This window comes from Dipteris shenzhenensis, chromosome 7 (assembly GCF_047967505.1).
Source record: "Dipteris shenzhenensis isolate YYH24624 ecotype China chromosome 7, Dip_SZ_1.0, whole genome shotgun sequence".
NCBI lineage: Eukaryota > Viridiplantae > Streptophyta > Polypodiopsida > Gleicheniales > Dipteridaceae > Dipteris > Dipteris shenzhenensis.
In genome coordinates, this window is record NC_141602.1 from 16,172,736 (window position 1) to 16,198,184 (window position 25,449).

Genomic DNA, 25,449 nt, shown 5'->3' on the forward strand with positions numbered 1-25,449 from the left:
GTTCCACCCCCGCCTTCCCCTCCTGCCTTCACCCCCGCCCCCCCCCCCGCCCATTCGCTCCACCCCGCCCCTCCGTCCCACCCTTCCCCCCGCCCCCCGTCCGCCCTCTCGCCCTGCTCCGCCTCTCCCCCACCCCCGCTTCCGCTCCCGCCTCCCCACCTCACCCGTTCCCCACCTCCACGCCTCCACCCCGCGCCACCTCCGTTCCCGCCACACCCAGGCTCCACCCTCCCGCTTCTACCCCCCCCTTTTTTGGGTGGCAGCCTCTTCCTCATCGGAAGCCTCGCAGTTTGTCTTGGCGGTATGGCGGCTCCCTGCCCGGAACCGGAGGCCCAGACGGTCCCTCCCTCTCCAGATGCCTACCGCGTCATCCTGACAGAGCAACAATCATCTCGGGTTCAAGAGGTTGCCAATGACTTTGCCCTTACCTCTATCTATGGCAGAGTCATTGGACATTCCCCCTCCAGATCAACCATCAGGAACTGGCTCCAGTCCACTCTCATGCTAGAGGATGGCCATATCGAGGAGGTGGCCCTTATGGGAAGGGGCATCTTCTGGCTTAAACTCTCCAATGCGAAAGCTGCGAGCAACCTGATTGCTGGCTCCCCCACGTCAGTGGATGGAAAGATTATCATGATAGTCCCGTGGTACCGTGGATTCAGCGCAGCAGATTTTGATGCTCGGTTCCGTATACCTCGCCATCCAGTGACGCTAGTTTTTCCTGGTCTTGCTGCTGAGCTGCGGCCGATTGTTAGGGACCTGGGCTCCCACTTCGGCTGGGTTATGCACGATACTTTCGCCGATGCGGTGACTACGGCAGGAGCCCCCCGAGTCCGTGTGGCTGTGGCGGATCCTGCTACTCTCCCGGTAGTGATCGAGATCGTGACAGGTGCCGGCAGCATCACCCAGAGCATGGTAGTCACCGGACAGCCAGGACAGTGTCTGAGGTGTCACGGCTTTGGGCACCTCGCGGCTGTTTGCCCACGCTTCGCTAGCTCTTCTCGGCCTCCCCCGCCCCCCCCTCTCCGCCCCCTCCCCCCCCCTCCGGCAGCCACGCCAGGAGGAGCAGAGGCAGCCGGAGCCCGGACCAGAGATAGCTGGCGGCTGGACTGAGGTTAGAAGGAAAAGAGGAAAGAACAAGAAGATTTCTGATAAAGGTAAGGAGGCAGAGGTTACCCAGCCTGCAGCTGCACCTCAGAGACCCGACAGGCAGCCGCCCCAGGGACATGAGAGAGCATCTTCTTCGACGGTAGCCCGCCCTCCACAGCCTCAAGTCCCCCTCTCTTCCTCTCCCCAGCCTCTTCCCATTCAGCCCCAACCCATCCCCCAACTGCACCCCATATCTCCCGACCCGCAGCTTCAGCCCCCTCGTCCTCCTCAGTCTTCTCCCCCTCCTTCTCAGCCCCAGCTCCAGATGGAGCCCCATCCCTCCCCCCCCGCCTCTTTCAGCTCTCCCGCAGAGCTAGCTGCACCGACGGTTCCCCAGCCGAGGGCAGCCCCCGCTCCCCCTCCTTCTTCTCCTCCGCTAGCCGCCCCCGAGGAGTCGGAGCTGCCTATTCCCCAGCCTCCTCCCCCTCCCCCTCCGTTGGCAGGACACCCTGAGTCTACACCACCACCGGAGCAGGCTTCTCCGTCCGCTATCCCCTCAGTGGCAGACTCTAACGGGCCTCAGCTTCAGGAGAGAGAGCTCCCCCGCGACTTTTACAGATCTGGCCCCTGGGACTACTTGGATGTGGCCGACCTCGGGACCTTCCCTGCTTGCCTCGACATCAGTATCTTCCTGCTCCGCAAAGGGGCGGATGGAAAGATAGCCGCCTTAGCCCCTAGGGATGGCCCTAGCTTTGCTTTCACGTTCCTTAGCGACGGCACCGAGACCTGGACAGACGACTCGGTCTGGGAGGCTCTTAGGGAGCAGACGCATGCTCAGGTTTGCTCCTGGATAGGCCCGTCCAGTGGGCAGCTTCTCGAGACTCAGTGGTCCGAGGGTGACGTGCGCCTGCGGTGGCACTGCGCCGCCAAACGCTTCAGACTGATTGTGATCCTCAGGCCCCCCCTGCTCCCCCAAGATGTCAGAGCCTGGACTCCTCAGAAACTCCGTGCCTTCTACGGGATGTCCACCTCAGAGATCTCGAGCTGGCTCGAGAAAGCTTTCGTTCATGGTACCAAAGGCCTCTCGCCTTTGCTGAAGGTGTTGAAGGACGGGCAGGACGACCCCGCTTCCCCCTCCAAACCTTCCCATAAGCGCCAGCGCCTCCACTCCGAAATGTCAGCTTCTTCTTCGACTTCGACCGCGAGCAAACAATTGTTCGCAGCCTCCCAGTCCTCACCATCAGCCTACACCTCGTATCCTGGAATGTGAACGGGTTTCACTCTTCTGGCACCCGTGGTCCTAGGAAGCTCATTTTGAGACAGGAACTTCAGCCAGCAGTGATTGGTCGTTTGGATGTACTTCTGCTCCAGGAGCACAAGCTTTCGGCGGCTCACTCCCGTAGATGCGGGAAGATTCTCCCTGGTCGCTCTCACACTTATTGGGAGCCCTCGATCGGCGCACTGGGAAGGAGTGGTGGTGTCTGTACTTCCGTGGGAGAGCAGCTAGCCCAGGGAGTTTTCGGTCATGGCACGTTGATACCAGGTCGTGCCCTTTGGGTAGGCCTGGAATTGGAGGGCTCCAGAGTTGGAATCCTCAACATTTATGCTCCCACAGATCTCCGTTGTAGAGCCACCTTCTGGAGGACACTTACAGGGATTCTCCCAGACATGGATTCCTGGATTGTTGGAGGTGACTTCAACAATTTGGAGACCTTGGAGGACCAGCAGGGCAGAGGACCGGAGTTTACAGGTATGTCTCAGGCAGAGCAGTCCGCTTGGGACTCTTTTATCTTTGCGACAGGAGGAAGGGATTGTTGGCGAGACCCGTCCTTCCGGCGTTGGCACGGGAGCTTGGACTTCTCGTGGGGCTTCCGCAGGAAAGGAGGCAGACTCCTGGAGAGGCTGGATAGATTTTATGTTAGTGATTGGGCCATCAGCAGAGGCGGTCAGGCCGGTATAGTTCCAGGGACGACACTTACCAACCATGCGCCTGTGCTCTTATCATTAGATTCGGCAGCTCAGGCCCTTCCCCCCCGCTCATGCCGGATTCCCGACTCCATTTTCTCGAGGGAGGACGTGCGCAGCAGTATTTCTGTCTTTGGGACAGAGACTGGGGCGAGTGTGCAGATCTGGTTGATTCGGTGGCGCAGGCTTTGCAGGAGTCCAGCCAGATCTGCCAGCTCGCAGCCCTACAGGTTCGACAGGAGTGGTGGGGTAGAGAGAGAGCTCTTCGGAGGGACCTCGCCTCCATTCAGCGACTCCAGCAGGCATCCCCGGGCTCGAAGGAGCTTCGGATCCAAGCCCTTCGAGCCAGAGCCCTTCTTGAGGAGACACTCCAGCGTCACTCAGAGTTTTCCTATCACGCCTCTCTCTCCTTTTGGGCTCGGAAGGGCGACCGGATGTGCAGGGAGTTCTTCAGGACACATGGCCAGAGAGCTGCAGGTGATCAGCTTCGGAGTCTTAGGACAGCGGAGGGACACATCGTTACGGATCCGAGAGAGGTCTTGGGGTTGGCCACCGACTTCTACAGGACCCTTTTCCAGCAGGAGCCGCTTGCTCCTCGTACTCGTCGTGCCCGTGAGGAGGTGTGGAGGCACACTCCTTCCTTGGTCCAGCCTAGCATGCAGGCGACGTTGTTGGCACCGTTTACCACGGATGAGATGCTGGAGGCCTTGATGGCCATCGATGGACAGAAGTGCCCAGGTGAGGATGGGCTATCCCGAGCATTCTTCACCTCCTTCTGGGACCAGATCCATCAGCCCCTCCTAGCAGCTCTTCAGAGGATTTTCAGCAGCGGTTATATGCCAGAGAGCCTCTCCTCGGGACTGATTTGCCTCATCCCGAAGGGAGGAGATAGACAGGAGATCCGTCAGTGGCGCCCGATCACTCTCCTTACCACTGCCTACAAAATCCTCGCCAAGATGATCAGCGCCAGAGTTCGGCCTCTACTTCCAGACCTCATCATGACACTCAGACAGGCTTTGTCCAGGATCGCAGTATCCTGGATAATGTCTTCACCTTTTCAGAGGCGGCGGAGTGGGCTCAGCACAGCGGTTCACACCTTGCCATTCTACTTCTCGACTTTGAGAAGGCCTACGATTGAGTGGACTGGTCCTTTCTGGAGGGGACTCTGGTGCGGCTAGGTTTCCCAGCAGGTTGGATTCAGGGTATTTCAGCTTTGTACAGGACAGCTTCTAGCAGAGTCATCATTGGAGGTAGGATGGGTGAGCGTTTTAGCTTGGAGAGATCAGTGCGTCAGGGCTGCCCCCTTGCTCCTTACCTGTTTCTCTTCTTCGCCGAGGCTATGACTTACTACCTTCGGGCGAGGTCTACAGGGATCAAGGGTGTTCGCCTTCCCCTCCGGGAGGACACGGAGCTCTTGGACTCAAAGTACACGGATGACACAGCCCTGTGTGTCCAGGACGATGAGTTGATGTTGGAGAGGGTGAGGATGGCCCTGGAGGTCTTCTGTTCGGCTGCTGGTGCGAAAATCAACTGGAACAAATCAGTTGGTTTTCTCACAGACCCCGGGGCGCGTTCTCAGTGGGGGAGGTTTTTGGGTTTCAGGTGGATCCCGCGGGGACAGACAGCTAGATACCTGGGTTTTCAGGTCGGCCTGGACATCACGCCAGCTGAGCAGTTTCTCCCGGTGCTAGATTCCATCCGACGAAAGCTGGCTTTCTGGAGTACTGCTAAGCTTTCCCTTGCAGGTCGTGCCTTGGTAGTCAACCAAGTCCTCCTTGCCACGGCTTGGTATGTGGCTTCCTGCTGGTGTTTCTCGAGATCCAGCGTGGCACAGCTTAGGAGGCTAGTTCGAAACTTCCTTTGGTCCGGGGAGGATGGCCTCAAAGATACCAGAGCCAGGGTTGCTTGGCAGACAGTCATTCTTCCCCAGGCTGAGGGAGGCCTGGGGGTCATCGATCCAGAGCTGCAGAGTCAGGCCTTGTTAGGCAAGTTAGTCATCCGCGGTTTGACCCCGGGGGGGTAGACGTGGAAGATGCTACTTCAGCAGGGGGTCGGTTCTTGTGTCCCGCGCCGAGGTGGAGAGTGGCTCCCGTCCCTCAGGTGGATCTTCACTTCCGCCCCGCTCACTCAGCCCCGTTCCCCACTCGTTCGTAGCCTCCTCATGGTTTGGAGGCGGCTCCGCCTCAGTCTCATTCAGTCCCCTCCCCGCTGTCAAGAGGAGATCGATCGCCAGCCGCTTATCTGGAATGATCAGGTCAGAGATGCCGAGGGCCTTCAGTTGGGAAAGAGATCACATATCACGTGGGATGGCTGGATGAGGGGGCCAGCCCGGTCCCTTCGAGTTTGGAGGGACACGTACAGACATTTGGAGACGGCTGATCTCGCAGACGCAGCTAGAGGTGCACGTGGAGCCCAGGCGAGACGCACGGAGATCGACGGCGCGATCCCAGCTGATTGGTGGTTCCACCTGAGCCTCAGATCCTCATGCCTGGTGACGACCGTTGGCTGGGACAGTTCACCCCCCGTGGCATCCCACTGGTGGTCGCAGGACGTATGGACGACTCCTCTATTTCCTTCTTCGCGGTTATGGGGGATGGACGACTCAGGAGAGAGGATGCACTCATCGACCCCCTACTCCCATGGCAGAGGGTTCGGGTCGTATGCCTTTTGGGGAAGGTCTGGCGTACCGATCCTAGCATTGAGCAGGATCAGATGCAGCTTTGGCAACTCTGGCTCTGGGAGGGGCGGGCCTTGTCAGAGCTTGATTGGGACCCAGGAGAGTGGAGTTGGCCAGAGATTGTGACAGGGCAGGGGCCGACCTCCTTCTTTGCCTACAGCATGACTTTGGGCAGGCGAGTTCTTGGGAGGATGCAGAGCCGCCCCCCCCACCCAGCGGCCCAGCTGGTATGCACAGGGTATTTCCAGATTCTTTTTGCAAGCCTTCTGGAAGGCCTTGTGGGAGAGCTGGCGGCCGCGGAAGATCTCCTACTTCCTGTGGCTTCTCGCCCACAAAGGTCTTCCGGTGGGGAGCTGGTTGAGACAGATAGGCTAGGACGGACGCTGTCAGATCTGCCATGAGGTTGAGGAGTCCCCAAAACACTGCCTGTGGAGCTGCACTCGCGCCCAGGAAGTGTGGAGGTGGACTTTCGGGATTCTCACTCGCGCAGCACCAGAGCTAGGTTTGATCACTTGGGGCGCGTTCTGTTGGTGCAGCACCGCACCTGGTCTACATCACTTATTCGAGGCATGCCAGCAGGACCCCACTTTCCTTATCACACAGGGAACATGGGGGCCGCTCGAGGGTATCCCGCAGCACCTAGCAGAGGCTGATACAGGAGTTCAGGAGAGGCAGCCAGTCTGGGAGATTATTAGCAACATCGCAGGGTGGCACATTTGGACCTCGCGTTGCGCGCAGATCCTCGGTGGCACCTCCTTATCGATTGCCCAGATCATGACTGATATTTGGAGCGAGATTATTCATACCCTCAGAGGCCAGTGGGACCAGATTCAGGGAGATTCCCGGTCCGATCGGGAGAAGCGGAGACGCTTCCTCCGGGCTTGGGACATACAGGGCCTCTTCTTCGAGCAGACTTCGCAGGGCCTTCGGTGGCGCTACTCACCACCCCGATGGCTGTTCATTCACACTCGCCTTATCCCGCCGTGAGAGAGTGATTTATTTTGTTACCTTTTAGGGCTGTGTCCGATTTGTGAACGCAGCCCGTCAACTACAAGCTGACCTTTTGTATCTTGTTCTCGAAGTAATATAATTAGCACTGCTTTTTCGGCAAAAAAAACACTTGAATCTCGTCTCACAAATGGCCAAAGGTCCACATAAATACTTAGATAAGAGTTTGAATGACCCTACTCACAAGACACATTCTCACACCATAAAAATGTGGTTCATGACACTCTAATTCATGGAATCACCCTCAAAGAGATTGTATAGAGAGTTAGATGCACGAATCTTGTCTCACAATGGCCAAAGGTCCACATCAATACTTAGATGAGAGTTTGAATGACCTACCTCAAACAATATGTGGCATATTTAAAAACCCATTAAATGACTCACATGGTCATGAGTTGCAAGGAAGATATCTTCACACCATAAAAATGTGATCCATGTGGCTCTTATTCCCCCTCAAAGAGCTTTGTGGTGCAAATGTTTTCATTCAAATCACAGAACATATAGAATTAATTATCGAAACACAAAAGGAAAGACCTTAAGCCTAGATAAAGCCAAATTCATGCCTTAGTTCTACAACATCTCATCTCTTTGTAATTCTTCAAGGAATGATCACTTTATAACTGCATCTTAGTAGATTCAATAATAATACTGCATTCATAAATATATAAGCATACCTGCAAAAAAGATCGCACAGTATTCTCCATAACATCTTGGACGATGAAAAGATGATCACGAACTGCTTCTTGCTCATCAATCATATTTCTTGTGCTTTGTCTTGTATTGGCCAGTATATTAAGTGCAATAGTCTCCTTAAGATGTTGTGACAACTCAAATACTATCTCTTCTCGAGCATGCAAAGACCATTTGACCCTTATTACCTGTCCATGCCTCAAGACCCATGCTAGATATTCATTACAAGAATAAATGCTCTCATTGTGTTTTTGGAAAAAAACAATATTGAAATTAATCAAAAAAGCATCCCAAAATGAAATCAGTGCTTCAATGGTATCGCTGAAATGTAAAGATGGCTTCTCAAGTTTCTAAGACTTCTCTATAAAAGTTGAAAAGCACGTATTTTTTCTGACAATCGCCTTCACATCTTCTCAAATTCCTTTTATTGTCAAGAAATGTAAAGTCTTGATCACTAATACTATAACTAAACATTTGAGGAAATACCAACATGCAATATATCATAAAGCTTAATCAAAAGGGTTCGTGATCATCTCATTGAAGCATCTGATTTAGCTTCGGAAGAAGTGAATAATTCATCAACTAGCATGTAGCATATAAAAATACAAGTGTAAAAGCATTTCGATGCCCTCTGATGAAGTGATAAAGGCACAAGATATGTCAAATTTAGTCTATTAGGCTTAATAGCCCTGACACCCTTCTCTCTCCCTTTTTCATTTGCCTCCCTGTAGTAGGAGCATTCGTTCTTGTTACAGTGAAAGAACATCTTGGTGGTGACCCTTGGTCTAGCCAGAGGGGCTCTATGGCAGCACCCTCGACTCCTACAACCGTTAAGGTTCTTCTGACAAGCAACACGTACAACGGGCAGTTCAGTCCCTTCAGGACAAGGCGCTTGTGGGCAAAATTGTGCGCCTCACGCCTACACCAAGACAGATGTGAGAGTGGATCCAGGCGAGCTTGGCATTAGAGGGAGACCACATCCAAGAGGTCACCATCTATAGAAGAGGTGTTTTCCTCATCCAGTTGAGCTCCCCCGACATTGCCTTGACACTTGTGGAGCAGAGCCCCATCCTCCTTGGCCCGCATCTTATTTACCTCCTTCCTTGGTATCATGGGTTCACAGTAGGGGACATGGATACGACACACCATGTTCCACATTTTCCGGTTACACTCCGCTTCCTAGGGCTCCCCAGGGAGTATCGTGCCATCCTCCCTTCAATTGGTCGAGCATTTGGCACAGTGCTCGAGCCCCACCAGAGTCGATCACCTCAGATTTAGTAGATGATGGAGTCCCCAGGATCAGACTGGTGGTTGAGAGCCCAAAGTTCCTCCCAAAGTTAATCCTTCGCGAGACCCTTGAAGGGGGCATACTTCGCCAAAGGGTGGAGATTTTCGGGTTACCAAGCCAGTGTCTTCGATGTAGACAGATGGGTCACCTAGCCAGAGATTGCCCCCGTGGCCTCCCCCGAGCGCCTCCCCCACAAAGTAGACAAAGTCAACAGGCTCGAGTCCATGGAGTCTCAGGCAAGAGCAACAGGAGTCTCAGACCCCATGGGTTACCCCCTCAGAAGGGGACTAGACCCAGGTTGAAACCCAGCAAGCAAGCCTGCAAGCGCCACAGGTAGAGGGCCAATTGCAGAGAGAGGGACAAGGTTGACCGAGAGGCCTCGAAGGAGGAACATCAAGAGCCACCTTCCCCAGCGGCAGGGGCCACCGCCCATCCAGACAGATGATCCTCCAGCTTCGGAGGCTCAACCTCCACACCCATCCTTGCAGCAGCAACGAGCCCCAAGAGCCGCACTTGTGGCAATGGCGGACGCCGCACACTGGGCCTTGGGCTACGCTATGATGTAGGCACGCGTCCGCGACTCAATCCAAGATCAAACCTAGCACCTAGGAACGAAACTTGCTCCCATCGGCTCCCTGAGAACTGAACCTCTGGGCCCCTTTTATAGACTCGGGCCCCAAGCGCCAAAAATAGCGAAGACCTATAACTGGTTCGTACCCTTGCCACTCAAGCCGAGAATCAAGCCTGCCTAGCTCTAAGCCTCCCCAGGCTACCTGAGCTAGTCTTGTGTACCCAGTACACGTCAGATACCAATCCGTGCACATGACATACTTCCCCTCCTCTAAGAACTCACTCCTGAGTTCGCTAAAAAACCCGGAAATGTTCTCTAGAGGTTTTGTAATGTCTCCCATGTTGCATCCTTCTCAACACGATCCTTCCACTTGATCTTGTATTCCGTGATAGTTCGATTTCGAATCTGTCTTTCACGAAATTCAAGAATACACTCAGCTTCGTGTGGAATAAAAGTCAAATGTGTAACTTCTATTATCTCTTGAGGAGAAACAAGTTGATCATCCGCACCCAACACTTCTTTCAGTCTACTGACATGAAAGACTGGATGTACTTTAACATCAGGAGGCAATTCTAGTCGATATGCAACTGGTCCAATTCTTTTAATGACCTTGAATGGACCATAGTATCTCGGGGATAATTTCGAAACCAAAACAGTACTTAGGCTCTTGGATTCCTTCGGAATTTGCAAATATACCATCGTTCCTTCAGAGAACTCTCTAGGTGAACGATGTCTATTAGCATAAAATCTGTCCCGATCTTGGGCACTTCTAATAGACTCCTTGGCAAACTGCAACATTTCCTGCATGTCTTGCAAGAAGGTCTTTGCAGCATCATTTTGAATCCCTTTTAACCCGACCATAACTGGTGACTTAGGTTGAAACCCGTACATAAGCATAAAAGGACAATAGTTGTTCTAGTAGGTAAGAATCTAGCCATTTTTGTCAGACGGTCGACTATGACCCAAATGGAGTCATGACCCTTGCGCGTTCGAGGCAAACCAGTAATAAAATCCATGGAAATACTTTCCCATTTATTACCTGGAATCTATAATGGCTGTAATAAACCCGCGCTTCTAAGGCGTTCTGCCTTAGTAACCTGACAAACCCGGCAACCTACTACATAGTTTTCAATAAATGCACGCATCTTAGGCCAATAAAAGGTATGCTTCACAAGAGACAGAGTCCGATGTATACCCGGATGTCCAGCACTAGGAGCATCATGACACTCCCAGAGAATCTTGGATCTAAGTTCCAGAACATCTGGCACACAAATCTTTCCATTCCGGAACAGCAAGCCGTTCCTAATCATCCACTGACCTCCCGCCACCTGTACCATAGGTGGCACAATCCCTGAGTCCTGGTCAACCATGGAGCTCCCATCCTGGACTCTCTGCCAATAAGAACTGAAATGACTATCAGTTGCGTAAAGCCTCTCAAGGATTGAAATAGGTCTGAGGATATTTCCGTAAATGACATAGCATTTACAAACTTGACTCGACTTAAGGCATCCGCCACACTATTCAACGAACCCTTTCGATAACGTATTTCAAAATCAAAATCTTGCATTAATTCTGCCCATCTAGCTTTTCGTCCCCTCAATTCAGACCCATCACACACATTTTTAATTGACTGATGATCAGTCAATACAAGAAACTTCGAACCATACAAGTAGTGTCTCCAAACCTTAAGGGCATACACTACAACATAGAGTTCCTTTTCTAGTGTGGGCCAACGATATTGAGTGTCGTCTAGCTTCTTACTCTCAAAAGCTACAGGTTTGCTCTCTTGGAAAAGAGCTGCCCCAATCGCAAAATCACTCGCATTGGCCTCTAAAACATAAGGCCGGGTAGGATCGGGTAATGCAAGAACGGGTGCTTCCTTGATAAAAAACTTCAAGGTTTCAAAAGCCTTGTTCAATGCATCATTCCAAGAAATCGGCTGGGTAGACCTGCGTCCACGACCTTTCAATATGCTTGTCAAGGGTGCTGTGATATGTGAATAATCACGCACAGACTTCCGTAGGAATACCATAAATCCTAGGAAAGAACGAAGTTGTTTCACAGTCTGAGGGATAGGCCATTCTAAAACCTTCTGGATACGATCCAGATCAATGCTAATACCTTCTCAGAAGAAATCTTGTGTCCTAAGTAAATGATCTCCTTCATAAAGAAGTCACATTTACTCATCTTGGCATAGAGCTTATGCTGTCTTAGAATAACTAAGACAATCCGGAGGTGTCCTATGTGATCCTCAAGCGTTCGACTATATACCAAGATGTCATCTAAGAACACTACAACGAATTTGCCCAAAAAACCTCTTAACAAATTGTTCATCATTTGCTGGAAGGTGGCAGGAGCATTGGTCAAACCAAAAGGTAATACAAGAAACTCGTAGTGGCCATACCTAGTTCGGAATGCGGTTCTATCTATGTGTTTAGCATAGATACGGATTTGGTGATAACCCGTACGCAAATCAATCTTAGCGAAATACTTTGCTCCGACCAAATGGTCTATTAGATCATCGGAACGAGGTAGAGGGTATCGATTCTTAATTGTCACTTTATTCAATCGTTTATAATCTATACACATTCTCCATGTAGAATCTTTCTTCTTCCTTAAGAGGACAAGTGCTTCCCAAGGTGATTTACTTGGGCGAATATAGCCCATATTCAGGTAATCCTGTAGCTGTGAAGCTAGCTCATCCTCCTCAAGCTGGCTCATCCTATAAGGTGGTACACTAATAGGTTGAACCCCAGGTACTAAGTCTATGCGATGATCTACTGCCCGTTCTGGAGGTAAACCTTCCAGCAGTTGAGCAGGGAATACATCCTTGAAACCGTCTAACAACATTCTCAATTCACGGTGTTCAAACACACTGTTCAAACACACTTAAATCATTCTTGTTATTTACAAAGACAACAAATGAAGAAAGTGGAATCAAAACACACTGATAGACATCATTATGAGAAGTGTTTAATATATTCCGAAGCTGCATCGCAGATACAATAGGTCCCTGAGAAGAGATAATATTATCACACTGAATACAAAATTGGGTGTCCTTATCCACAAAAGAAAGGGTATGTTCCTTCCATCCAATCCGAATATCGTGGGTTTTAAACCACTCTATTAACAAGTCCACATGCTCCAAGTGCATAGCATAGCACGTAAGAGCCCTTGTGTATTCTTGAATCCGGATAGAAAGCGCTTCAATCTTGCGATCCCAAAACTGCTTCCCAGCTGGAAGCTGCACCTCATAGGTGTGATCGCTAGGTATCGTGGACAGCCCCATCTTCTGCACAAGTTTGTAATTAACAAAGTTGTGAGAGCTGCCCGAGTCAAAGAGAATGTGAACTCTTTGGTCCCTAACTTCTCCATAAACTCGGAAAAGATCATGGGAACCAAATAACGAAGTATTAAAAGTGCAATTACAAGAAAGTGGGCAGGTAATGACATTTACAGAAATACATGTCATCGAAACTTGGTTCGCTCCCTTGGCTTTGGTACCCGGACCCACCTGGAGCTTCGGTCCCAACGCTTGCTTTTGGTTCTTGCGCTTAGGACAATCATTCTTAGTGTGGCCCTGCTCCTCGCAGAAGAAGCAACGTCCTTCCTTCTTTAGCTTGAAGGTACGAAGGAAACGGGCACAACCATTCTTCGCCTGAGTCAAGTGTTTCTTGGAGGCGTTGTCTATAGACTTCATCTCCCCGGTACCAGTGGTAGACTGGAAGAACTTCCGTTTGTTCTTTCCAGTCGTGTCGGAAACTGTGGTTCCCTTTGCACTGGCCATGGTATCATCATAAATACGCGTGTAATTCATGGCCTCTTGCAACATGGTACACTTGTTGTTCTTGATCTGCAACTTGTACGAGTCAGGCAAACCATCCACAAAGAAACCTAACAAGGTCACTGGATCCATCTTTGTAGCTCTGGTCTACAGATCCCGAAACCTCTGAAGATAAACCTCAAAACTCAAGTTCATCTTAGGCATATCGAGGGCTTTGAGCTTGCCTACGATATCATAATCTTCCTTTGTCTTCAGAAACTCTTTCTTGAAGACCCCTTTGAAATCTATTCATGTTGCAGGCTTGGGTTGGAGTTCCTTCCACCACAATAAAGCCTTTCCTAACATGAACCCGGCTGCAAGCTGTATTTTCTTGTCATCTGGGTACGGGTGAAACTGGAAGTGTACTTGCCCCTTGTGCAACCAAGTGTCAACAACCTCCTTGGTACGAGACTTTTGATCTCCGGGAAAAGGATCTAGAGTGATGTTCGGACCTAACACTGAAGCCATGGCATCCACATGCGTGAGCGCCTGAACAGTGCTAGTCAGAAGTGTAAGGGTAGTCTGAATCCCTTGGAGTTGCTGTGTCAACCCCGTTTGATTCGCATTAACTTGCTCAAACTTTCCATTAAGAGCAGTGGTGAATTCGCTGAAGGCTTTCTTCGTAATCAGATCGTCGTAGAGACCCTGGTCTTCCTCCGCAGGGTAGTCCAAATCCTGGTCACCCATCGCAAACTCAAGATTTACAGAATCAGCCATGTCTGAAATATGATTCGAAAAGAGTAGTGAACTGAGAGAAGTGACTGGTGGAATTGAAGCTTGAAGGAGAGTGGGGCAGAGAGAAAAACTATCCCAAGAGGAGGTGACAGAAGAAGAGAAGCTGGCCGAGAAGAAGGGTTCAAAGCTGATGATCAGCTCGAGTAGGTAAACCCGGAGACTCCCCCTGCTGGTTCCGTTGCTGGCTGTACCGTACGGTAATCTGCTGCGAACCGTACCTAGGTGACGAGAATCCGCTAGAGGTATAGAGGGATCTTCTTGCGCACACTAGCATAAGCTGTGGCTGAGCTTGGGATCTCGCCAGGCTATAAAGGAGACGGTGTAGCTATTCTAGGAAGCTATGCTTTCTAGAAAAGCCCACCCTCCCAAACTTGGAGGGTTGATGCTTTTTTTAGCATGCACACCCTCCCAAACTTGGAGGGTCGATGCTTTTCTCGCCCCACCCTCCCAACTTGGAGGGTGGTGCCTTTTTCTCGCATCAACCTCCCCGAGCAGCCTGGCCGCACCCTGCTCCAGCCTAAGGCGCACCCCCCCTGCCTGGCCGAATCACGCTCCCAGCCTATGGCGCACCTACCTGTGTCACCTAACCCACTGCGCAGCCCTGACCAAAACACGGAATCCCCTAGGGTTCCCCTCAACCCTTCGCCTACCCAACAGCCCCTCTCACACCTCTCCTCCAATCCTCTCCACTCTCTCCTAGCTACACCTCACACCCTCTCTCACCTAAACCCTTCAGCAATCCCGAATTCATCACTCTCTCTCTTCTTCCTACCTTTTCCCTAAATCCTGACCACTTCCCATAACCGATGAACCAAACAAGAACTTGCAGCACAAATTTCGAAATTAGGGCATACCTGGAGGAACAAATCATCCGAAATTCTTGGAACAGAAGTTCCTACCTCAGGAGTTGGCTCTGATACCAACTGACATGTCCCAGCACTCCTGAAACCTCTGATCTGCAAGCAAACACAAGAACACACACAACGTGAGAAACTGAGCAGGCTGCTCACCACCCAACCATGACATCTACGGGATGTGATCCCGAATCAGGAGATGTCCCCTCCGAGCCACGAGCTGAGCTACTGGCACAAACTCCCAACCAGATCCTAACCAACCTGGTGTCCCATACCACCAAGCGGCGCTGTGAAGCCTGGGATCTGCTACTAGGCCTTGGGCTACGCTATGATGCAGGCGCGCGTCCGCGACTCAATCCAGGATCAGACCTAGCACCTGGGAATGAAACTTGCTCCCATCGGCTCCCTGAGAACTGAACCTCTGTGCCCCTTTTATAGACTCGGGCCCCAAGCGCCAAAAATAGCGAAGACCTCTAACTGGTTCGTACCCTTGCCACTCAAACCGAGAATCAAGCCTGCCTAGCTCTAAGCCTCCCCAGGCTACCTGAGCTAGTCTTGTGTACCCAGTACATGTCAGATACCAATCCGTGCACATGACAAATAACTTCATCAGACAAACGCAAACCAATAATAGCAAGACCTTTGTCATTGAGGTCTTCCCATTGTAGGGTTTTCTTCTCGTCTATTAAAGGCTTTTTGTCCTTACCACTCACCACATTCCACACACCTTCCTTCATGAGAATAAGCCTCAGCTTAGTTTGCCATGTGGGAAACTTCTTGCCAGAACAATTTTCAATAATGATTGCAGATTTGGCAGACTCCATTTCAACAGGGAAGAGAGGGAATATTGCAGTCCTTAATCTCTGAGCTTCTGTCCCAATAGCAGTGAAAGAAGATGGCGACCAGCAGTCCAGCTTATGCTTGCATTGCCCCGAGCTTCTTCATGCCACAAACAAGCTGGAAGAGGCCTCAGCTTGCTGAAACGTTTGCAGCAAAGAGTCTGCTCCACGCATTTGCAAATGCAGCAAAGAATCTACTCCACGCAGTAGCCTTCGCAGCAAAGAATCTGCTTCACGCAGTAGCTATGAACAGAAATCCGCAGCAATCACAAGTGATCTCTACGTAGCAGCCACGAACAGAAATCCACAGCACCTTGATTCAGCTCTATGTGGCTATCACAAATCATTTCCAATGCGAGGAAACGTCTTGCAGTTTATTGCATCAACTGCTCATGGAGATCTCCACGAAGTCTTCCTCGAATCAGCACCAACAGCCAAAGTGAAGGAGAGGCTTGGGATGAAGGAGGAGAAGATGATGAAGGAGAAAGAGGCGATGCAGCGATGAAGATGCTAGAGCTCAATGAAGGAGGAGGTGATGAAGAGGCTAAGGTAGGCTCTTCATGAGGGAAGAGGAAAAGTAACTTCTTTTGGCCTCCCTCAACCTTACTCCCTTGGAGAAGCAAGGAGGAAGGAAGAGAAGAAAGGTGGCTCTGATACCATGTGTTGGAGCATAGAGGAGTAGGGAGAGGAGGTAGTGTAGGAAGAGGGAAAGGAAAGCAAGGAAGCAACTAATGGGGAAATGGAAATGGAACTGAAAGAGAAATGAAAGTACTTAACCAATGAAAGACCATTGGGAAAGCTTGATGTTGACTCCAATGATGTGACACACAACACAAGTACAACCATATATAATCAAGACACTAGACATAGAGTACCAAAGTGCATATGGGATATCTCCCAATATGACACGTGGCATTCATAGGACACACCAGACTAAAACTCACTCATCTTGACTCCATTTCCTAACAGATGATCATACGAACTTTAAGATGCTCATCTAACAAAGTCTTTTTCAGCTTACAAATAAATTTTACCTTTAACCTCAAATCCACAATGATAGGTGCTAGTTCTGACACTTGACTTGCTGAAGCTCCCATTAACTAATCTTCCAGCCCCTTCTGCCTCTCTTCAAGCCCTCCCATACAGCTTCTCCACCTCTCTCATATAGCTTCTCCGCTTCTTCCATGCCTCGTGTAGAGATTCTGTGTTTGTTGTACGGTGTTCTCTATTACTATCCTCCCATATGGCTTCTCCGCTGCTTCCACTGCTCCTGTACAGCCTTTGTTTCTGTTGTATGGTGTTCTCCGTTACTATCCTCCCATCATGTATATGGTTCTCCTATCCCATCCTCTCGTCAGCCATTCCGCTTTGCCCCTACTCCCGCTGCTAACCTCTCCGCTCCCTACTCTGCTTCTCCGCTGCTCTACCTCACTGACTACCCATTCTGCACCATACACTCGCACTCACACTCACCCCCCTTGACTCCCGTCTCCTACTTAGACTTCCCTCTAGCACTCACACTCATGCATGCACACACTCACATTCACACATACGAATGCATAGAACTCTCAATGACACTGATACTCAAACTTGCTCTCATATCTAGTCACATACACACATGTGCACACAGTCACACTCACACCACTTCTCAGCCTCCATGTAACATTCCCACTCTCACTCAGTCACACACATTCACACACTCCACACACACTCTCAATTCCACATGTAGACTCTCTCTCACACGCACAAGCAACGCATGCACGTGCACACACACATAATTTCACACTTACATTCACACTCATGCTAACACTCTCTCTTACGCTTCACACATTCTCTCACCTGCTTTTCTTTCTCCTTTGTTTCCCCTCCCCCGTAATGCTTCGTTTCCCTTCCGCGGTAATGCTTGCAAGTGACGTATAGTCCAACAAGTCAGCCTTCCATCTGTTGATTGGAGAATGGATACCCATTTAGCCTACCCTCATCCCATTCCATTGTAGTGAGAACATGCATTTTTTCCGAGGAAGAGCTACAGCAAGTTCAACTTGTTTCTTTAAGAGAAGCCTTTTTCAGGTGGTCTTTGATTCCTTGGAGTCACAGTTGTGGCGCTTCAAGCTAGCCTTTGGCACGTGGCTCTAGGAGGATCTTCATCTCACCTTACTCATTGGGGTTTCGGTCCTAGAGGATAGATGACTCACTGCTTTATTTATCAGTGCCCAAATCTTCCACAGCTTTGCCACCAACTCCTTGCCATGATTGGAGCTTCTTTCAATTTGGTCATAGGAGTTTCCCCTCTCCTTGATTTGCCTTCTCCTGCAACAGAGGAAGTCTGAGCTAGCGAGGTCTCGGGGGTTAGCGTCATTGTTGATGACCCTAATATCTTCTATGACCACTGTCAGAGGGGAGACTCAGTCACCTCCAGAGTGTTACCAGAGGACAAAGGCCACTGATGTGAGGAGCAAGAATAGTGTAATGCATGGCACTGTGGATGTTGATGCGACGCTACTAGTGACTTCGTCATACATCATGGTGCAATGGAGCACCGTAATGGTGCAACTAGGAACCGTTATGGAATAAACTATGATGCCGGTGATGGTGCAAGCGTAAAATGGAATAGAAAGAAATGATGTAGTGAAAGGCAAGGAAAGAAAAATGCTCATGACGGGTAAAATGCAAGTGTGGGACGAAATTGAGAGAAACAATGGAATGAAAGACACGGTCAAAACAATGCTCATCCTTGTAGGAAGGAGAACAAGATGCGCATGCTAGAGCGAAACAGGACAAGTACTAGGCTTGCCACAATGTCACCATGCTGAACAAAGTACACAAATCCACCTCTCAAATGATAAGACCTCATAACTTAGGTCTCTCTTCTTCCCTCTACAATGATGCTCTCTCCTCCCTTTACCCTTGATCTCATCCCTGGTGGAGTCCTCTCCCATTGGAGCAATCTCCTCCCTTCTCATCGATTGTCCTCATCTTTCTGACTGCACAATCCTCTACCTCATCGGTGCTACCTAACTGCTTCAAGAGCACCACCTAATGTCTCTTAGTGGTAGAGTGAGCTAGACAGCCAATCACGCCAATTGACACCACTTGGTATGCTCCATGTGCATTGCAATGTTCCTCAATTGACCAAGTGGTCTCTTGGACCACCTCTGATGTCGGACAGTGCCCTCACCTCTAACTGTCACCACATAGGTCCTGAGGCAAGAAGGAGGGCCTACTCCAGGCACAATTTGTGGAGGGAGAAGGGGGTGTGGAGAGGCCAAAAGGAGGGCCTATCCCACAACGTAATTCGCAAAGGGAGAAGGGACTGTGGAGAGACCAGGAGGGCCTAATTTAGACAAAATTTGTAAAGGCATAAAGGGCTATGGAGAGGCGAGGAGGGCCTATTTTAGAGGAGATTTGCCAAGGAAGAAGGGGCTATGGAGAAGCCGGAAGGAGGGCCTATTTGTGAGAGTTAAAATAATGATGTCAATCTAATGTGCAAGGGGGCAGCAAATAAATGAAGGGTAGTACAATAAATGTGTACCAATTGTTAAGGTACAAAGAGTGGTATGAATAAATGAGGCCCTAACATTAGGCGCCCTATGTATGTATGCAGTTTTCAGTTTTAATGCAAGTTACTCTTTTGGCTTCTCAACGTGTCTCTTCGCTCCTCTCCTTCTCTCTCTCTTTGATCTCATTTTCAGCAAGCTTCCTCGCACTTTAACATGGTATCAGAGCAGGAAGAGTGCATGAGAGTTGGATAGAAGCGATCCCCTCGCGATTGCGCACGGTTTGACGCGAAGAAAGTTGAAAGAGGATTCCAGAAAGCGAAGATATGAATATTTGCGTGTTCAGCTTGTTATTTGATCAGAAAATTCAGTTTACAAGTAAGGAAAGGAGGAGCCCAAGTGAAGCGATGCAAGGGAAGAACACGTGCAGAAATTTTGCACCCAAAAAGTGACGAAAATTAGGGTTTCGAGCCCTAAAACCAAGCGTTTTGAAATCGCATTGTAGCTGCCCTGTAGGAGAGGTCTTCAGCATCAGCATTCACCAAAAACAGTATGAAAAAGTCAAAAAAAAAAAATTGGGCGAAATCTGAAAAATCTCGAAATTAGGGTTTTTTGTCATTTTGACCTTAAAAATGGAGGCGTTTTTAGGTCGCCCTTGTTCAGCAGCAGTCTATGTTTGAAGAAGAAATTCTGAAAAAGTTTCAAAAACTTTGAAGAAAATCTCGAAATTAGGGTTTTTGCAATAAAAATTGATGAAAATCAGCCCCAAATCAGAGGGGTTTTGCTTCAGCAACAAAGGAGAAGGTCCTTGCTATGAAGTAGATTTGAAATCAACCCTAAAAGTGGAGAGAATCAGCCCAAGGAGGTAAAAGATCCCGGAATTAGGGTTTCTGCACAGTTTCCAACCCTAAAAGTGATGAAAAATCAGGCCCCAAGTGGAAGAAATCAGTAAATGGATCTGAACTATCTCGAAATTAGGGTTTCAACCCTGGTTTTGAACCCCAAAATGGAAGCAAACAGCCCCGAGATGATGGAGAAAAGATATGCCCTGTTTTTGTGATGAAATCAGCCCTGTTTGTGAAGAATTTTGAAGCCACAAGTTTTGTGGAACAGCGTGGGCATGTTGGATTGAATTTCCAGCCCATGAACGAAGTGCGAATCAGCCCCAAGAAGGTGAGAAAGCAATCAGCCCTGTTATGGCGAGAAAGTGCCCAAGTTTGATGGGTAGAAACGCCACACAAGTGACGAAGAATGAAGCCCTTGACTCCAGGGAAGAGATGCAACAGCCCGCATGGCTTGATTGAAGATCAAGCGAGAAACAAGTACATAAGAAAAGGGGCAGCCCTATGGTAGGTGAAGCCACGAAGAGAGGGCAGCCCATATGTGTTTGCAACACGTGTCAATGAATGAAGAAAAAGACCAGCCAAGAACAGCCCAAGATTGAGTGCCATGAAGGCATCAAAGTGAAGAAGATTTGCAGCCCAAAAGACCAGCCAAAGACCTCTAAAATTGAGGATTTGAAGACCCCAAAACAGTAAGGTATCCGCTGCGTGTTTGAAGTGTATTTTGGGGTGATTATTCTAATTTGTTGCTTGCTGTAATTCAGTCAAAATGGCGGACAGCAAGGTTGATTTTGTGCTCCCAGAAAGTGGGAAGCTTGATGGCAAAAACTATCCAATTTGGAAGTTTAAGATGAAGAATCTCTTAAAGTTGAAAGACTTGTGGGAGATTGTAGAAGGCAAAGATGAAAGGCCTGATGTGATGAAGCCAGTAACGGTGCCCAATATGACACCTCAAGAAAAGAGGGCTGAGGATAAAAGGTATGAAGAAGAACTTGAAGTTCAAGCAAAATTTGATAAAAGAGCTCAAAAAGCTCTTTGTTACATCAACATGAATGTGAAGGACAGCATCATTCCTCAAATAAGTGGTGCTACAGCTCCAGATGAAGCATGGACAACTCTTCAAACTCTATTTGAATCAGTAAATACAACAAGGTTGTTGTTCCTTAAACAAAAGTTGCATGCTTTTAAGAAGGAACCAAATGAGCAAATCACTGCCTATTTGACTCGTTTGAAAGATATCACTGACCAATTGCTCTCAGTGGATGAGGTTGTAACAGATGTGGATATGGTAAGCATAACCATGAATGGGCTTACTATGAATGAAAGCAATTCACCATGGCAACATTTGGTGACTTCCCTAATGGTGAGGGAGACCACTCCTAACTTTGAGGAGTTGAGTGCTCTCTTGCTACAAGAAGAGTTAAGAAGACAAGGAAGCGGGACGAAGAGTTCCAAGAACAAAGATGAAGCATTCACCGTGAGAGGAAGACCATGGCGTGGCCGTGGAAGAGGTGGATGGAATCGAAACAATGAAAGGCAAAATCAGGGCAGGCATGAAGAAGGGGGAGATTCGAACTCCTATCAAGAAAGAAGGCAATTTACCCCTCGAGGAAGAGGAGGATATAGAGGCAACTTTCGTGGAAGAGGACGCAGCTCCTACACTTCAAGAAGAGGCCCGTGTTACTATTGTGGGAAGGATGGTCATGTGGAGAGTGAATGTCGCATAAAACAGCATGCACAACAATCAAGAGGGAGAGGCAGAGGCTTCTCAAATTGGCAAAGGCAAAATAGCAACAACTTTGCGGGAGAAGGAAATCAGAATAATGAAAGAAATAGCAAGGATGAGTTTTTGTTGATGGCTGATCATACAAAACAGTCCCACTATCGTGGGGAATGGTATGTCGATTCGGGTGCCACAGCGCACATGACCGGCAATGGTGATTGGTTTTCTCAGTATGTTGATGAAGAAGGCAGTAACAAAGTGTTTTTGGGTGATAATTCCACACAAAACATTCACGGATATGGCGACATACCTATCAAGCTCAAAAATGGTGAGATTGGTACTCTTAAAAATGTATTGTGGATTCCTAATTTGGCAAGAAATTTGCTTTCTGTGGGCTGCATAACAGATCAGCACATGAGTGTTGAGTTTTTCAAGGAGTACTTCATCATAAAAGACCTCAAGAATGAGGGAAAAGAAGTTGCTCGTGGCATACGCAGCAATGACAGGTTGTACAAGCTAATTACTATGAGTGACCAGCAAGTATTGATGTCTCAAACGGAGCAAACCTCTCAGCTTTGGCATAGGAGGTATGGTCATTTAAATATGAAAGCACTTAAGTATTTATTTGACAATGGCATGGTCACAGGAATCCCAAAGATTGGTGAGATACCGGGTGTATGTGAGCCTTGTGCCTTGGGCAAGCATGCAAGGACTCCATTTCCAAAAGCAAGCTCATGGAGAGCAACGCAAAAACTTGAATTGATACACTGTGATTTGTGGGGACCGGCTCAAGTGAATTCACTTGGTGGATCACGTTATTTTATGTCCCTTATTGATGATTATTCACGCAAGTGCTGGCTGTATTTTCTCAAAAGTAAGGGTGAAACTCTTGATGTGTTCAAGCAATGGAAATCTTATGTGAAATGAAACAAGTATGAAAGTGAAGACTCTCCGCACAGACAGAGGAGGTGAGTTCATGTCAAATGAGTTTGATTTGTTATGCAATGAAAGTGGTATGTTTCATCAACTTACTACAGCTTATAGCTCTCAATAAAATGGAGTAGCGGAAAGAAAGAATCGCACTGGGGTGGAAGGAGCACGATGCATGCTCAAAGATTCAAGATTGGGACGTAAGTTTTGGTCAGAGGCTGTCCACACAGCCATATATTTGCAGAATAGATCTCCAACAAAAGCGCTTGATGGTATGACTCCTGAGGAAGTCTATTATGGTAAGAAACCAAATGTGTCTCATCTTCGTGTGTTTGGATGCTTGGCATATGCTCATGTGCACAAGCAAAACAGGCAGAAATTGGATGATAAATCAATTAAGTGTATCTTTATTGGATATGCAACATGTTCAAAGGCTTACAAACTTTATGACCCTGTGAGTCAGAAGGTTATAATCACACGTGATGTGTTGTTTGATGAGACAAAGAACAGCGCTGATTTTCATTTGGTGGAAGAAGATGAAGATCCCCTCATTTTCTTTGAGGTTGATGAAGAGACGGGCGACAAGAAAGATGAAGGATTCAAGGCAGCTCAAAACAGGCCAGCAAGTATCAATGAAGGCATTCCACCTCAAGATGTGCATGAAACAGTCCCAAATATTCCAAATGTGGTTCCCATGGATGGTGTTGATGCAGACAATTCACAAAGTGTGAAGAAATTGCCCAGATGGTATATTAAAACTATTGAAGATAGTAGTACTTTGGAGCAGGCTGAAAGTGGCAATGATGGGCTGAGAAGATCACAAAGAATCAAGGACAAAGGTACGTCACATGTGAACTTTGCTTTGATGGCAAAAGTTCTTTCTAATGATGAACCCACTTCATTTTCTGAAGCAATCAAAAACAGCAAATGGAAAGAAGCAATGGAAGAAGAATACTCTTCTATCATGAAGAATAACACTTGGACACTTGTTGAGTTACCTCATGGGAAGCAGGCCATTGGTACTAAGTGGGTTTTCAGGATCAAGTACAAGGCAGATGGCACCTTGGACAAGTACAAGGCAAGGCTGGTTGCTAAAGGTTATGTGCAAAAAGAAGGGATTGATTATGAGGAGACATTTGCTCCAGTTGCAAAAATGACAACCATACGATTGGTTTTGGCAGTGGCCACTCATCATGGGTGGTCTGTCGCACAAATGGATGTCAAGTCTGCCTTTCTCAATGGCATTCTTGAAGAGGAGGTATATGTGCGACAGCCCCAAGGCTTTGAAATAGATTTATTGTTGATCATTGTCTATGTGGATGATTTGGTAATCACAGGAAGCAGCACCTCATTGATTAAGCGCATAAAGAAGAGCTTGTCAACTGAATTTGACATGAAGGATTTGGGACAGCTTCATTACTGTCTTGGTATTGAAGTTTGGAGGCAGGAAAACAGTATGTTTCTTACCCAATCCAAGTATGTGAAAGATGTACTTGAAAGATTTGAAATGGCTGATTCAAAAATAATGCACACCCCCATGGAATTGAATGAGAAGCTAACCTCACGTGTAGATGAAAAGAAAGTGGATGGCACAGGTTATAGGAAACTGGTTGGCAGTCTCATTTATGCTACTATCACGAGGCCGGATATTTCATATGCAGTGAGTGCTCTAAGTCAGTATATGGCAGATCCAAAGGAAAGCCACATGAAGGCAGCAAAGCGGTTGTTGAGATACATGAAGGGCACTTATAATTATGGTCTCGAATTTGTTGCATCTTGTGATTTATTGCTGGCTGGTTATTGTGATTCTGATTGGGCCAGCAGTGTTGATGACAGAAGATCTACCTCAGGATATTGTTTCTCACTTGGCTCTAGAGTTATTTCATGGAAGAGTAAGAAGCAGCCCACGGTTGCTTTATCCTCTACTGAAGCTGAGTATATTGCAGCAAAAAGTGCTGTTTGTGAAGCAGTGTGGCTGAGGTGCTTATTGGCTGAAATACATGAAGTACAGGCAGGTGCAACAGTGATTTATTGTGACAATCAAAGCTGTATTCAGATTGCTAAAAATCCAGTATTCCATGCAAGGACGAAGCATATTGAAATTCATTATCATTATGTTCGTGAGAAGGTGCAAGCAAAGGAGATAGAGCTGGTTTATTGCTCTACTGAAGATCAAGCAGCAGACATGCTTACTAAAGCATTGTCTCGAGATAAGTTGGAAAAATTCAGAAACATGATGAATGTAAAAGAGAACAGATTGATCATTAAGGGGGAGTGTGAGTTAAAATAATGATGTCAATCTAATGTGCAAGGGGGCAGCAAATAAATGAAGGGTAGTACAATAAATGTGTACCAATTGTTAAGGTACAAAGAGTGGTATGAATAAATGAGGCCCTAACATTAAGCGCCCTATGTATGTATGCAGTTTTCAGTTTTAATGCAAGTTACTCTTTTGGCTTCTCAACGTGTCTCTTCGCTCCTCTCCTTCTCTCTCTCTTTGATCTCATTTTCAGCAAGCTTCCTCGCACTTTAACAGTATTCAAGATAGAATTTCCAGAGGCAGGATGGGTTGTGGAGAGGTCAGAAGGAGGGCTTATTTTAGATGAAATTTGCATAGGGAGAAAGGATATGGAGAGGCAGGAAGGAGGGCCTATACCAGAAATTCGTAGAGGGAAAGGGGCTATCGAGAGGTCAGGAGAAAAGATTTGATGTAGGCAAGATTTGTAGAAGGTGGGGTGGCTCTGTATCAGCCAAAAGGTGCAGCCTTTGTAGGCAACAAGTAATGCACAGAGTGGAGTAGGCGTCAAAGAATGGTCCCTCATAGGCATCAGAAAATGGTCCTTTATGAGTCTTTTACAGAGGGTGAGGCACCTTTGTGGGCGTCATTAGCAGGGTATGAGGTGAGGTAAACAGAGGGG

At 48.3% G+C, this 25,449-nt stretch overlaps 1 protein-coding gene across 2 annotated transcripts in view; it reads right to left on the bottom strand.

Annotated features, from left to right (window-relative positions):
- Window positions 1-25,449, bottom strand: part of LOC147900002 (uncharacterized) — a 90,034-nt gene that overhangs the window by 26,749 nt on the left and 37,836 nt on the right. For both annotated transcript variants that reach the window (XM_087376961.1, XM_087376960.1), the window contains one exon: window positions 7,414-7,617. In XM_087376961.1, coding sequence (XP_087233087.1) covers window positions 7,414-7,617 — 204 coding nt within the window. The remainder of the gene's footprint in view (window positions 1-7,413; window positions 7,618-25,449) is intronic.